The 14,803-nt window shown below is 41.8% G+C and overlaps 1 protein-coding gene and 1 pseudogene across 1 annotated transcript; one reads left to right on the top strand and one right to left on the bottom strand.

Annotated features, from left to right (window-relative positions):
* Positions 1-600: 600 nt before the first annotated feature.
* LOC148341891 (uncharacterized) lies at positions 601-3,834 on the bottom strand (annotated as a pseudogene).
* Positions 3,835-11,111: 7,277 nt separating this feature from the next.
* LOC148341890 (general transcription factor II-I repeat domain-containing protein 2B-like) lies at positions 11,112-14,489 on the top strand. The gene has a single exon (XM_088288470.1). It carries the CDS (start codon positions 12,279-12,281, stop codon positions 13,446-13,448), a length of 1,170 nt encoding a protein of 389 aa, XP_088144596.1. The 5' UTR covers positions 11,112-12,278; the 3' UTR covers positions 13,449-14,489.
* Positions 14,490-14,803: the final 314 nt, after the last annotated feature.

The raw sequence follows: 14,803 nt of genomic DNA, 5'->3' as shown, positions 1-14,803 counted from the left end.
TTTTTAAGTCATCGAGAATTTATCCAGCCGCTCCTCCAAACAGGCATAACTGTCGACCTTGCACGTTAAGGTTGCTGAAATACTGCATCACTGCAGAGAGAGATTCAGGTTTATGTCACACATGAGAACATTTGTGTATTATTTAAACTTGCAGAAAAGGATGGTTTTCGGCATTGCTACTCAAGTCCAGCCTACTGGGGCACGTGCGCAAAATACAACAGCAATACAACAACATTCACTTGACTGGTATTCGTCTACTCTTTTTGGTCCGTTTTCAAACCAACCAGCTAACTTTTTTCAAGGTTTATTTCATTGTAAGTATAACTTGTACAAACTGATTTAACTATAGAATAAAATGCATCAGATAGTCAAATAACAGTGCAAAACGATTGAAAATGTTTAACTCTTGCTAGCTAGTTAGCTGTTATTCCCATTTGACACTCGTAATTTGGCAAATACACTGATGAGGGTAAAAACAAAAAAAAAAAGCTAAGTATGTTTTAATGATACATTTATATGCATTGTTCTGTGCACTGATATCAGCATTAAAACTGGGAAAAAAGCTAAATACGTTTTGATGATAGATTATATATATATATATATATATATATATATATATATATATATATATATATATATATATATATATATATAGTTTTGGTCGAGACCAGTTCCATTTATATTTGAGAGGATAATATGACTCCCAGGGAAAAAAATTTCAAGCAATAAATCCAGGTTATATTTGTGTCCTTATACTAGATGCCTAAACGACCAGCAGTCGACAAGGACTCAATTTGTGCAGTTCTCTGCTCATCAAAAGAGGCCATACTACAAAATGGCAACATAGCCACACCAAATCAATCTGTGTGGACGGATTTGAGTGAAGAGCTGGGAAAAAAGGTGACTGCAAAGGCTCTCTACACCTTTGTTAAATCGAACAGACACAATGTCTGGTCAGCTTTGGGCTTCAGTCAACTTGAAACAGAAGCTGAAACTAGTGACACTGGCTCTGAATTAGATCCCCTTTTTCCTCAACGATCATTTCAGCTTCTAATGCCTTTTGATACATGGAAGGAATTTATTCCAGAAAAGGCTACATACAAAGACAAGTATTGCCAAACCCAAAAGAGAAGCTATACAATTTTGAAGCCTGGCACCTGGAGCCACATTATAAATGAGGAAATCTGGAAAGCCGTAAAAATTCCTTGTACATTTGTTTTTAAAAGAGCCAAGGTCTATCCATTAGCCACAAATAATTATATTGAAATTAGAGGAGACTGCAAGGAATGTCATGGCCATCTTGACATCAATTGCGACAGAGAGCCTGAACTCAACAGTCCAATGATGCTCAACTGTTACATCAAGAACATTGATGACTCCCAGCACACTGGCAGCTCAAAGCGATTCCTGTCTGGGCAGTTGCGTGTGAAGATAGCCAAGGAACTTGTTGAGGGCAGGATGGAACCACATGTATGGCGGGCATCGCAGGCAACAACACTAATGGACTTCGGAGATCCTGAGCCAAGCCACCTCCCAAATTTGGCCACCCTGCGCAAGGCAAAACAAGAGAGAAATGACTTGGCATTAGGAGATAAAAATCCAATTTTGTCGTTGCAGCTGTTAAAGTACAGTACACCTCACAGTGGGAGCATCAAAGACATTGGACTTGACAAATTCTTCTGTCATTACTGGAGTCAAACACAAATGCATGTGTACTAGACATTGTCAAAAAAAAACTCATCCAACTGTATGCTTTGATGCTACTGGCTCAGTAGTTAAGAAACTGGTGAGACCGAATGGCTCGTCCGGCCACATCTTCCTTTATCATGGTGTTCTGACGGGAAATAACAGCTGCAGTGTCCCAGTGGTGCAGATGTTATCAGAGAAGCATGATGTTGGCGCTATCACAGGGTGGCTAAAAGAATGGATCCATGCAAGTGCACCGGTCCCAAAAGAAGCTGTAAGTGATTTCTCTCTCTCTGATCAAAGCTTTTACCCCACATCCCGATTTGAAGAGCTACATTAATGAGTGCTTTAATGTCTTGCTTGGGAATCAGCATGCAAACCTGCCGCCATGCTTTGTCAGGGTAGATGTTGCACACTGCATCAAAATGATCTGCCAGTGGGACTGCCTGAAAAATAAAAGACATCGTGTTAAAGAGTTTTATGTGAGATCATTATCACAACTACTCAAGTCACAATGTGTGGAACATTCAACAGAACTTCTAGGTGCCATCACTATTGTGGCACTGAGTGAGTCCGAAGGTAATGACAGTTCTGGAACCCCTCTCCCATCAGAAAAGCGGAAGAAATACCTAAAAGCTCAAATTGCACAAGAAGACTGTATCAGCATGCCAGACACAGAGGTTCAGCCACAGGAACCCGTCGAGGCGCATCAACAGATCCACACTAATGCTCGACAGTGGGTGACTGAATTATGCGAGGAGAGCAGGTCACTTGCCATGGCTGAGGGAGACAGAGATAACATCCACTTCCTCCCTGAGATTATTCCCCACATCATCAGACTGGGAAGTTACTTACCACTCTGGACAGGAGTAATGGTCCCTCTCTTCCGAAGCACCACCATCACTGCAAGTTCGGCAGCTGTTGAAGCAGAGTTTAAAAACATAAAAAATGGGCTTTTCAAGCATGAAAGCCTTCCCATTCGTGTCGACCGGTTTGTTGCCCGTCATCTTGCCTTCATTGAGGGAAATATGCGGATTTCTGCTGCAAAACAAAAAAGAGATTGTCTTACGACCTGACGATGTCTCTACTACCCAGAGTGGGGGAAAAAAATGTAAAAAAGGATGCTGACCTTGGTGATGAATCTGATGCTGCTGCAAACAATCTTCATATTACCGAAGTTGAGAACTGGAGAGGCTTAGTAGTTCCACCCAAAAAAAGGAAGATGAGTTCATATCTCTCTCCTTGTCCTGAGTGGCTGCATGTGGATTCATCCGTGGAACGTAAAAAAGTCAAGGTGCAATTGTTGAAAAATGGAAACCAACAACAGCCTCTTAAACTTTCCAAATTGAAAGTCGCTGTGCTCAACACTTGTGCATTTGATGCCGTGTTTCAGTCTTTCTTGCTCTTATTGTGACAGCTTTTCATTTGAAAAGGCTGTAAGCAGCAAGACCTGTGACAATCCATTCCTCCACTTGGTAAAAACCATCGCAACACGAGGTGTGACACAACACGTGTATTCCAAGAGGGCAGAACTCCTGAAAGAAATATTCAAGCCTGTCCACCTAACCTCTGGTGCTCTCCAAATAGATGCACAATGCCACATCTCGACAGTGATTGAGAGAGCCATGAGGAATCTTCCAAGTGTATACTTGAAAAAACAATGTTCCTCACCGTACTGCAGCCTAAGCACTCAAGTAATAAGGGAAGTTCCGCTTGTGTGTACCAACATTGCTGTCCTGCAGACCTGTGGCATGACTCATCTTCAGACTGCTGCTGAAGAAGGACTGAGCCTTCCTGACTCTACTTGCCTCCGACCAATCCAAAATGCATCTCAATGTCCATCTACATTTAAAAAGCAAGACAACAGTACAGGAAAGGCTCTGTGTTCGGCGAATGTTTCCCACAGCTACAGTCTGGGAGAATGTTTGTGGAATGACACCGACCTCGGTACGAGTTGGACAGAATTTGCCCTGCTTGAAATTCCCTCCAGTCTGGTGCTGCAAGAGAATATGTTTACTTTGAGAGCAGTCATAGGATTTCAAAGAGGCTTGACCCAGGATTCTCTTGGACATTATGTGGCATACTGTGGGAGGGCTGCTTTTGCCTGGGAGATGCACAATGACCTGGAAAGTGGAGTGAAAGCAGCATCAGAAAAGACAAAGATCTTCCCACATGCTTTGTTCTTCACAAAGCAGTGATTGCTTAATTGTTTTGTTTGTTGCTGTTTGTTTTTACATATAAAGCTTTCTCTGCAGGCTCTCATCAATTACGCATGGACTGTTTTTATATTAATTCAGTTGTTCTCAAATGAGGGAATGCTACATCGAGGGGTGTGTTTATGTTGTTTTTATTTCAAAATAGATCAAGGGATATGTTTCGGCCTCACGTCTGCTATAATTTAAGAAATAATCACATAGCTTTAATGACTACTGATGAAATAAACACGTGAGCAGCAGAACAACATATTAAAAGAAATAAGATCGAATTTAAAGTAATGGACAGCAGTGAAAACAGGAAGATTTTAAGATTATTGCATGCTAGCAAAAAAAAGCTACAACAGTGAGTGTGACATGTTTACCTGAAGTTCGTCCGGCAACAGTTGCTTTCCAGGATCATGAAGAATGTAAAATGCGCAGAAACATGCAAAACATCGGTTCATTCCAGGAACTAGTTTATAACCTGGAATTAATAACAAATATGAGTGATTCAAGTGATTAGCTGAACGCGGTAGCGCGATACGTAGCTCCTTGTTCGACAGCATCCAAAACAAAATAGACTGACGCCGGAGCGTTAGTGTTTGTGACGTCACCGCGTGAATTAAAACGTGTAATATCTATCGAACCGGAGCAACACAAACGAAACTTTTAACAGCACAAACAAGCACAAACGAATGGCACCATTCCCGACCCATTTGGATGAAAGTGGGGGGCTGGGTGATGTCACCACTCGAAATAAAAAAGTGTAATATCTCTGGAACCGAAGCAGCACAAACGGAAATTTTAACAGCACAAACGAGCACAGATGCAGCACAAACGAAACAAACTATTTCACCCTATTTTTGCAAGAAATGGAGGGCCAACTTCACGCTGATGGACTAGGCGCGCGCCGTTGACCAGTACGGTGTGATAGACTGGATCGTGCTAGTCTAAGGAGTTATATCAATGGAATTAGGCCATAACTCATTGAGAAACTGGGTTTCTCTGGAAACTGTGTTTCCCCTGCGGATAGCACGGTAGTGTAAATTAAGGGTTCTGCGGTACTCTAAAACCGAATCGTGTTATTCAAGGAGTTATATAAATGCTATTAGGTCGTAACTCGTTTTAGAAACATGTTTTCTCGGTGCGGAAAACTGTCTCGTGTCCGAGATCTTACATTGTGGGGACAAAGGATGGACAAAGAGTGAGGGGGAACTGGAGGAGTCTTGTGAAGGTTCCCGAGGACTAGTGATGGGTCCAGCGACACTGAGGCGTCGATGCGTGCGCCGAGCTTCCAGGGAAAACCCGTGTCAGTGAGCGTACTGCTTTAAGAAAGTCACGTGACCACTACCGGAACCGTGTCGACACAGCGGTCGCGCACCAAACTGTGTTTATAAGGAAGCGCATCTGTCAACAGGATGCACGCTCAAAACAAGCATCGAGTTATTGGCGCGTTACTCTGCGTTAACTATCTGCAAGATGGAAGACGTCACTGTTGATGCGCACTCAGAGGTGCAGCGCTATATGTCAGCAGGACACGTTGCACGTACGGAAGACCCGCTCTTATACTGGAAGTCCATGGAGGCAACGTTCCCTCATCTATTTCTATTAGCCACACAGGCGTTGTGCACACCGGCCTCTTCAGTGCCTTGTGGGAGGGTCTTCTCAAAGGCGGGGGAAATTGCCTAAAAAAAAAAAGATATAAATAGACTGAATAACAAAACGCTGGAGAAACTATTTTTTTTAATAAAAATCTTTAATTACAATGAGTCCATTGTTATTCACAACACTTTTACTTAGGCATTCAGACAGATGTTCACTTAATTTATCAACTGCGTCTAGAATATCAAAGATTTTTTGATGAAAGTACGTATATGTAAAAATAATGTGAATGCAAATGCCTAATCAATGGAATTGGATCAAATTAGTTTGACAGATCAGAGTCTGATGACCCGGTCAAATTTTTCCTGCAAGTCCACCAGGTGTCAGTATTCAGCAACACAGTGTCAACACAGTGTCAATACAGTGTGTCACTGTGTCGAAACGATACAGGATGCCTCATTTACCCATTACTACCGAGGACTGCAAGAAATCTTCTGATAAGGCTGAGGCTGCAAAGCAGGCGGATACATCGAAGGAGCACAGACCTCAACCACCAGCAATTTCTGGGATTACTGAACCTCTTTGAAGATCAACAAGAGTTAGACGACAACCGGACAGGCTGATTGAAAATGTTTAATGTTGTGTTATTGTTGCTAAAATGGTTGTAGAGCTGCTTGTTGGCATAAAAAAATGGGTAGATATTGATCAGAAGTGAAAATAATTGATAACAAAACAAAATTATTATAATAATAATAAAATTTAAAAAAATTTAATTAAAAAAGTCATAGGCATTGTTTAACGTTTGAAAGGGAGATGTAATGATAGCAGTTATATCATTGGTCACTAGTTGGCAGTATTGCCTGACGTGTGTTTGGTTACCAGACGAACTCGTGTGTACACACATAGACGAGAATGCAAGTCAATAACTAAAGAGACACAAGCTTGCAGCATCACTGGACCTGCGTGACTTCTTAAGATAGAAGACAAAACTTTACAGTAACCATTAAAAAAACGGATAGTCACCATAATTTTTTTTTTTTTTAAAACGTATCGTAAACATACTAAAGCTGTTGCTTTATGTTATTTACAAAGATTTTTTGTTTAAAATCCCCCTGGCTCTTCTTTTTGTCTTTTCTATATTATGTATGAATTAATAACTGTGTTTGGTTGTTAATGTTAATAAAGGTTTTATTTTTTTTTTACAAAAAACGTATGAGTAAATATTTATCATCTCATCAATATTTGCACCATAGAGTACTGAGTTTTGAGATCCTTACGATAATAGTTCTCAAAATTATATTTCTTGTCAATTTAGCTTAGTTAAGGGATATTTTATTGACAATCTAACATCAATCTACAAAGACAGAAAACAAATTGGTGGTGGGGAGGCGCGAATCTTTTACTTCTTGGTAGGGGCGGGCGTGAAATAATTGAGAAGCACTACTAGTATATGCAGACATTATATTCATACAATCTTGCAGCCCGAGTGAACCACAGCATTGTTGCAAGTTCGGTCGGAGAAACGTAAACGTCCCACTGTTGTTCCAGCAGCGGCTACTCGGGGCATAGGCGGAAGTGACGTAAGAGCTGACGCGCAAATGTGGCGTTAATTTAGTTTTTTTTTTTTTATCAACCGAATTAAAATATTTTATAAAATATATATTAAAATAGAACAGCCAGGGTCAAAAACAAACGCAGAGGCAAAGAAATATATTTGAAAAATTCGTGCTTAAAGCATGACGTCATTAGCAAGCGCGCAGCTTCCGAAGGACCTCGACCCCATCCACCGACCCGTCCACACCGGAACAAAAACACCCACTGCTAAATTCTTCCAATTTAGTGTGGAACTGACTGTAATTTTCTCAAATGATGTCCAGTGCTACTCTAAAGGACGTCGACATAATTCATTAAGTCTTTGTGTCCCGATAACCTCATCTTTGCGCGTTGATGCTTTTCGGTGTAGTTAGCTTAGCTTGTTAGCTAGCTAGCCGCTAACAAAAAGAGGCACACGACTCATCGCCAAGCAGAGATCAAGTGCGGATTTTTTGGAATTATCATTTGAAAATGTGTGCAAGAACGACGCCCAAGTACAAAGAGGAACTTTGTGGAATAAAAGAAGAAGAGAACGAGCAACATCTTCAACTGCTGGACGAAGGTTGCAACCAGCTTCGTGTTGTGCCACTCAAAGCAGGTTTGTACACGTTTTACTCTCATTTGCTTTGTAAAGAACGACATTGCATGCATCACAACATTAAGTTGTTTGGGGAAATGCGTTCAAGGTTATTGCCGTTTTATTTTTAAATATTGCTTGTCGGCTTGCTAAATATTTGTTTATGCCAAATGAAATCAGTGCAGAAAATAAATGCCAAAGAATAACCAATAGTGGGGGGTGAACTCCATGTTTTTTTTCTCAGTTTAAAATTCGAACTGATTATTTAAGATTTTACATTTTCTGGTTTTTATATCTTGTTCAAGCAATGACTTAGGGAAGGAATTCTGCCTGACTCTAAAAAATGTGCACACTGCGGCGAAAACATCAATGGCGGTTGATCAATTTTAGTGGATAAAACGCAAAATATTACGTTTAAAAAAAACAAGTACGTATTGGTCTTATTTATTTATTAACTTTTTACTGGATTGGTCGGGTGACAGTCAGTGGACCTCGGGTGCGTAGTTTCACCCCATCCAAACATTTAAAATACATTGAATGCATCCATCCAGGGTTGCACGGATCTCATCAGTGAACAAGCGCATGCTGCAAGGAATGCATCTGCATCTTTGGCTTACTATGGGCTTAAAAGGGGAGAACGTCACAACCCCCTTTTCTACCAACAAGGCCAGGAACATTTAGTTCCTGGTCATAAAGTTCCTGTGGCCCAGGTGGTTTGCATCTCCCCCACAAATCATAGTTCCTGGTAATTTTTGCAAATGACGATGATGATGTATCAGTGGGATGTCTTGTGTTACTTTGTTACTCATTACTGACACCCTTTGGCAGTTCAGCATCATTGCAGTTACAAAATAATTCAGTGAACTCTAATAATATTATGGTGTATCTTAGTCTAATTTTAATTCATATTGGATAACTTTTAAATATACATTATTCAAATATGTCAACATGAAAGTCAGAGTGAAAGTGTTGTTGCTTAATTTATGTGTAGGGATTTTGATTCTTCACATGTAATTTTGTTTAAAAATTTATTTAGAAACAGAAATTTTACACAAAAAAAAAATTAAAAAGGGGAATGTTGGAACGTACTAGCAGGCTAAATGTCATTTTGGGGAAAAAAACCCAACAAAAAACAAACATAAATCATGCAATAAATCGCGACTCTGATTCCAGGGCCCCTTTAATTCTTTTAGGTATACAGATTAGAATGGAAGCAAAAAGTACCCACGATGAAACTATCTCTAAATGCAAAAAGAAATACTTGGAAACATATTTCACTTGAAGGATTCCTATTCTATCAATGACATTATGTTGCGATGCTCCCCCAGTGGCCCCCATCAATATGTTAGGGTCCCACAACAGGTGTTCCATCAGACGCACACAATAGCCTGTGTGTACTAACTTCAGCTCGCTTCTAGAAATGTCTGTGACTATGTCAGAAATGAAATCGGGCATCAAAAGGGAGGTTTACATCGTAGGATGGAATTTTGTGAAATGCCCTCATGGTCCGGTCCAATTCGGGGTCGCACGCGTTGCTCCGTGTGCAGCAGGCTCAAGTCAAGGTAGCACTTTAGAAAATAAGACAAAGTCGCCGCCTGAGATTTGACTTGACCAAACCAAATTTGTCTTTTTGTGTCCTGCAGACGTCAGTCAAAATGATCTCTGTTCTGTGAAAGAGGAGCCAGACTTGACTCACATCAAAAAGGAGGAGGAGGAGGAGGAGGAGATCAACAAGTCACCAGTGAACGTTGTCCCTATAAAGACTGAAGATGGAAACAAGGATGAGAGTGAGGACAACAGAGGGGCGGAGCCTACAAGCAGCAGTTCAAGTCATCACGTGACAACAGAAGGTGATGAAGACCACTGGGGGCCATCACAAGCATATAATGAGGACACATTATCACGCTCTCCTGATGATGATGATGGGCAAGCCAAAGGTGAAAGGGCATGTCACACTGACAGTTGGGTATGTTCTCACTGTGGGAAATCATTAACTTCAAAATTCTCTTTAAAACTGCACGTAAGAACACATCGTGGAGAAAACCCTTTTTCCTGCTCAGTTTGTGGCATGAGCTTCGTTAAAAAGTCAAATTTAACAGAACACACAAGAATACACACTGGAGAAAAACCCTTTTCCTGCTCAGTTTGCGGAACAAGTTTCTCTAGAAAGTCTACTTTAGTAAACCACTCCAGAACACACAGTGGTGAAAAACTTTTTTCCTGCTCAGTTTGTGGCAAAAGCTTTTCTGTAAAGTCAAGTTTAACAAGGCACACAAGAACACACACTGGAGAAAACCCTTTTTCCTGCTCAGTTTGTGGCATGAGTTTCGTTAAAAAGTCCAATTTAAAAAGGCACACAAGAACACACACTGGAGAAATCCCTTTTTCCTGCTCAGTTTGTGGCAAGAGTCTCTCTCATAAGGCGCGTTTAACAGAACACACAAGAACACACACTGGAGAAAAACCCTTTTCCTGCTCAGTTTGCGGAACAAGTTTCTCTCGAAAGTCTACTTTAGTAAACCACTCCAGAACACACAGTGGTGAAAAACCTTTTGCTTGCTCGGTTTGTGGCAAAAGCTTCTTTTTTAAGTCAAATTTAACAAGTCATGCAAGAACACACAGTGGTGAAAAACCTTTTTCCTGCTCAGTTTGTGGCAAAAGCTTCTCTTTTAAGTTAAATTTAACAAGTCACACAAGAATACACAGTGGAGAAAACCCTTTTTCTTGCTCAGTTTGTGGAAAATGCTTCTCTCGAAAGTCTTATTTAGTAAGGCACACAAGAGCACACACTGGTGAAAAACCTTTTTCCTGCTCAGTTTGTGGTGAAGGCTTTTCTATAAAGGCAAGTTTAACAAGCCACACAAGAACACACAATGGAGAAAAACCTTTTTCCTGCTCAGTTTGTGCCAAGAGTTTCTCTCAAAAGTCGCATTTACGAAGCCACACAAGAACACACAGTGGAGACAAGCCATTCAGTTGCAGCATTTGTGCTAAAAATTTCTCCACTAAACATAGTGCTGAGAGACACAATTGTGCTGGTGAGAATAGCAGCGATCCTTGAAGCTTAAAAAAAATAAAACAAAAAACTGAAGGAACTGACTCTTTGTGGTAAGATGTAAATGTGATTTTGAATAAAATATAAATTTCATTTTGCTAAGCTCTTTTATTGACACTAAGCCAATGTGATCAGTGCCAAAAGAACCATTGTGTCTGAGTGATGATGAGTTTTTTTGTGTTTACATCAAACATTATAAATAAAATTGCCTTTGCCTGGAACAACATTTGTGAACATTATGCTTTTCAGTTGTCTTTTTGTCAGGTTTAAATGCCCTGAATTAGAATTAGAATTAGAAATCCCTTTATTGTCATTGTACTCAAGTGTGCAACGAGATTAGAGGGCTCCCCTCTCCTGTGCAATACAACAATACTAAAGGTAACAGCCGAAATAAAAAGATGGCTGAGAGGCCAGGAGGAACCAGACATGGCGTTCATTTTCACCGGCCGGCGGGGGAAAGAGTGGGACAAAGCGGAAGCGAGCAGGCAGCTCCGCGTGACTCCTTCCTCTCTCCTCCTCCCTGCTCTGCTCTGCTTTTGTTAGCTTGACTCAAGAATCACCAGGAGACAAGAAATTAAAATACAATGAACGTCTGTTAATCTAAACTTTAGCAGACCTGGGCATTGCACGGCCCGCGGGCCACATCCGGCCCGCCGGGTGGCACTGACTGGCCCGTATGACAGACCTGGGCATTGTATGGGCCGGGCCACATACCTTTGGTTGACTCTGACCGCGAGTGTAAGGTTAATTGGAAATTTCAAAATAAACATACTTTTTAATTTCACCTCATTCATGGGCTAAAGCTGCACTGCTTTTATTCTGAAATTGTTTTTTTTTAATTCCCGCACAATGTGCGTCGCACATAATGACGTAATGCGTCTATCAAGACATGCGCGCGATTGAATCACAACAAGACGACGTTCGCCCTAAAAAATGTCCGCTCAGGCTAAAAAAAGAAAGGTAGATGCCGAATGTAGAATTTTCAACAAAAATTGGACAGCGAAGTATTTATTTACTGAAGTTAGAGGTAAAGCTGTGTGTTTCGTTTGCGGGGAGCAGATCGCCGTGTTGAAGGACTACAATTTGAGTCAGCATTACCAGACGAAACATGCAGAGAAATATAAAAACCTAACTGATGCTGAAGGAGCGCAGACATCGGAAGCTTTGCTAGCTAAGCTGCAAACGCAGCAAGGCTTTTTTACCGGGCTTCATGCATCCAGGGATGCAGCAACCAAGACCAGCTTTGTGATATCCCACAAAATAGCCAAAAACAGCAAGCCATTCTCAGAGGGGGAGTTCGTGAAAGAGTGCTTGGTAGACTCGGCAGCACTAATATGCCCTGGGAAAAAAAGCGGCATTTGAGCAAGTCCCGCTGTCCGGGCGAACCGTGACGAGAAGGGTCGAGGACATTGCGGGGAATCTGGAGCTACAGCTGCAACGTGAAGTGCCAAGTTTTGATTTTTTCTCCTTGGCTCTGGACGAGAGTTGTGATGTCCGCGACACAGCCCAGCTACTCGTATTTGTCCGCGGGATAACGCCGGACTTCAGGATTACGGAGGAGCTGGCAGCAATGCGGTCGTTAAAAGGGACGACGACAGGGAGCAATCTCTTCACTGAGGTAAATGCTTGTATGGACACGTTGGGACTGAAATGGGACAGACTGGCAGGTGTCACCACGGACGGTTGTCCAAATCTTACCGGGGAAAATGTCGGACTTTTAAAACGCATGCAGGATAAAGTGACTGAAATGGACCCTGATCAGAAATTAGTATTTTTACATTGTATTTTACACCAACATGTGTTGTGCAAATCAGTGCTAAAAATTAACCATGTTATCGATGTTGTTACTAAAATAGTTAACTTCATCAGGGCGCGGGCACTGAATCACAGACAGTTCGTCACACTTCTGGAGGAGCATGAGAGTGAGCACAGTGACATTGGCTACCACACTTCTGTGAGATGGCTCAGCCTGGGCAAAGTGTTAAAAGGAGTCTGGGATCTGAAAGCAGAAATCCAGGAGTTTTGTGAGACAAAAGGCAAGGCCATCCCAGAGTTTGCAGATGAGGTCTGGATGGCAGATTTCGCATTTGCTGTTGATGTGACTGCACTGATGAATGAACTGAACACCAAGCTGCAAGGCAAGGGCCTTTTTGTACATGAAATGCACACCTTAGTGAAGGCTTTCATGAGAAAGATACAGATTCTTTCAAGACAACTGGAGAGCAACACTCTCACTCACATGCAAACCCTGAAAGAAGTCACACCATCAGCTGATAACCTCTGCAGGTACTCATCCATGCTAGGAGCATTGCATGGTGAGTTTGCATGGCGATTTGAGGATCTAAGAACAATGGAGGATGAAATCCACATGATTTCCCCTCCCTTTACCTTCAGTGTGGATGATGCACCCAGTGATGCTCAGCTGGAACTCATTGACCTGCAGTCTGATGGAGTACTGGCAGAGCACTTTAAGTCAGGATCTCTGCTGGATTTCTACTCTTCTCTCAAGGAGGAGAACTTTCCAAACATTAGGAGACATGCTCAGAAGATGTTTGTTCTCTGTGGCTCTACCGACATTTGTGAACAAACATTTTCAATTATGAAGTTTACAAAATCCAGGGACAGATCCTCTCTCATTGATGATCATCTGTCAGCTGTGCTTCGCATCTCCACTTCAGACATTCAGCCTGACTTTGATGCACTTGTTAAAGCCCAGCAGAGATTAGATTTCTCTCACTGAACAAGAAAAATGAACATTGAAACACCAAATGAGGCAGTTAGACCACAAATGTAGGCATGTTACTGTAAGGCACCAGATAACAATGAACTGGGACACTTTTTCTCAAAATCACAGTTCAGTGACAGTCAATATGTTGTATCTTGCTAAATGTTTGGTGCAAAAAGACAATATTGTGATGTCTTTAAAATGCTCAGAACCTTTACACAACTATCCAACAGTATATGGAACTCAAAATGTGTTTTGAAGTGAATGTGACAGAATATGTTTACTAATATGAGTCACAAATAGTAAAAAATGTTAATATTTTGTCTACCATTGTGTTGAGAAATTTGAATGAATAAATTTTTGTAAGGCAACCTCATTTTTTCAGTTTATTTGGTATTTAGTTTCATTGCTTAACTTTAATATATACTCTTGCCAGCTTGTCAAAACAGTGCTATTTACTGCTTTTTAAAAAAGAAATACAATTAATATTATGCAGAATTGAGTTCAGCCTTTTGGCCCGGCCCTCCACAATATTTTATGTTTCTTATGTGGCCCCATGGAAAAAATAATTGCCCACCCCTGATCTAGGTAGACAAAAACAAACCGGTTCAACATGTCTCTCAGGATGTCATTCATGAGGGCTTGGAACACCGCAGGGGCGTTTGTGAGGCCAAAAGGCCAAAATGACCCAAGGGAGTGTTGAATGCCGTTTTCCACTCATCACCCTCTTTAATCCGGACCAAATGATAGGCGTTTCTGAGATCCAGTTTGGAGAAGACCTGGGCCTCGCAGAGAGGTTCAAATGACGGATCGATGAGTGGAAACGAGGACTTATTTTTAACTGGGATATCATTTACGCCCTTGAAGTCTATACAGGGGCGGAGTGAGGAATCTTTCTTCTTAACGAAGAAGAATCCTGCCCCGAGGGGTGAGGAAGAGGGCCGAATGAGACCGGAGGCGAGGGAATCTCGAATGTACGTCTCCATGGCATCCCTCTCTGGACGGGAGATGTTGTACAGTCGGCTGGTGGGGAGGGAAGCTCCAGGGAGAAGGTCAATGGCGCAGTCGTAAGGGCGGTGAGGAGGCAAGGTGAGAGCGAGGTCCTTACTGATAGATCCGGAGGAGTCGTAGCCGGAGGGGAAGATCGGGGAGCCGGGTCAGCGGACAACAGGCACTGCGAGTGGCAAAAAACACTCCAGCTGGTAATGGAGCAGTTTCTCCAGTCGATGGAGGGGTTGTGTTTTTGGAGCCAGGGGAACCCCAGCACTAGGGGAACATGGGGTGAATTGATGAGGTACAGCTGAATGGTTTCTCTGTGGTTACCTGAGATGATGAGTGTAAATGGTATAGTTTGCTGGGAGACCAAGGAA

The sequence above is a fragment of the Idiotropiscis lumnitzeri genome, chromosome 2 (genome assembly GCF_059441095.1).
Source record: "Idiotropiscis lumnitzeri isolate Australia: NSW breed Sydney's pygmy pipehorse chromosome 2, RoL_Ilum_1.0, whole genome shotgun sequence".
NCBI lineage: Eukaryota > Metazoa > Chordata > Actinopteri > Syngnathiformes > Syngnathidae > Idiotropiscis > Idiotropiscis lumnitzeri.
The sequence above is the reverse complement of the archived record's forward strand: the minus strand, read 5'-3'. Positions and strand labels throughout refer to the sequence as shown.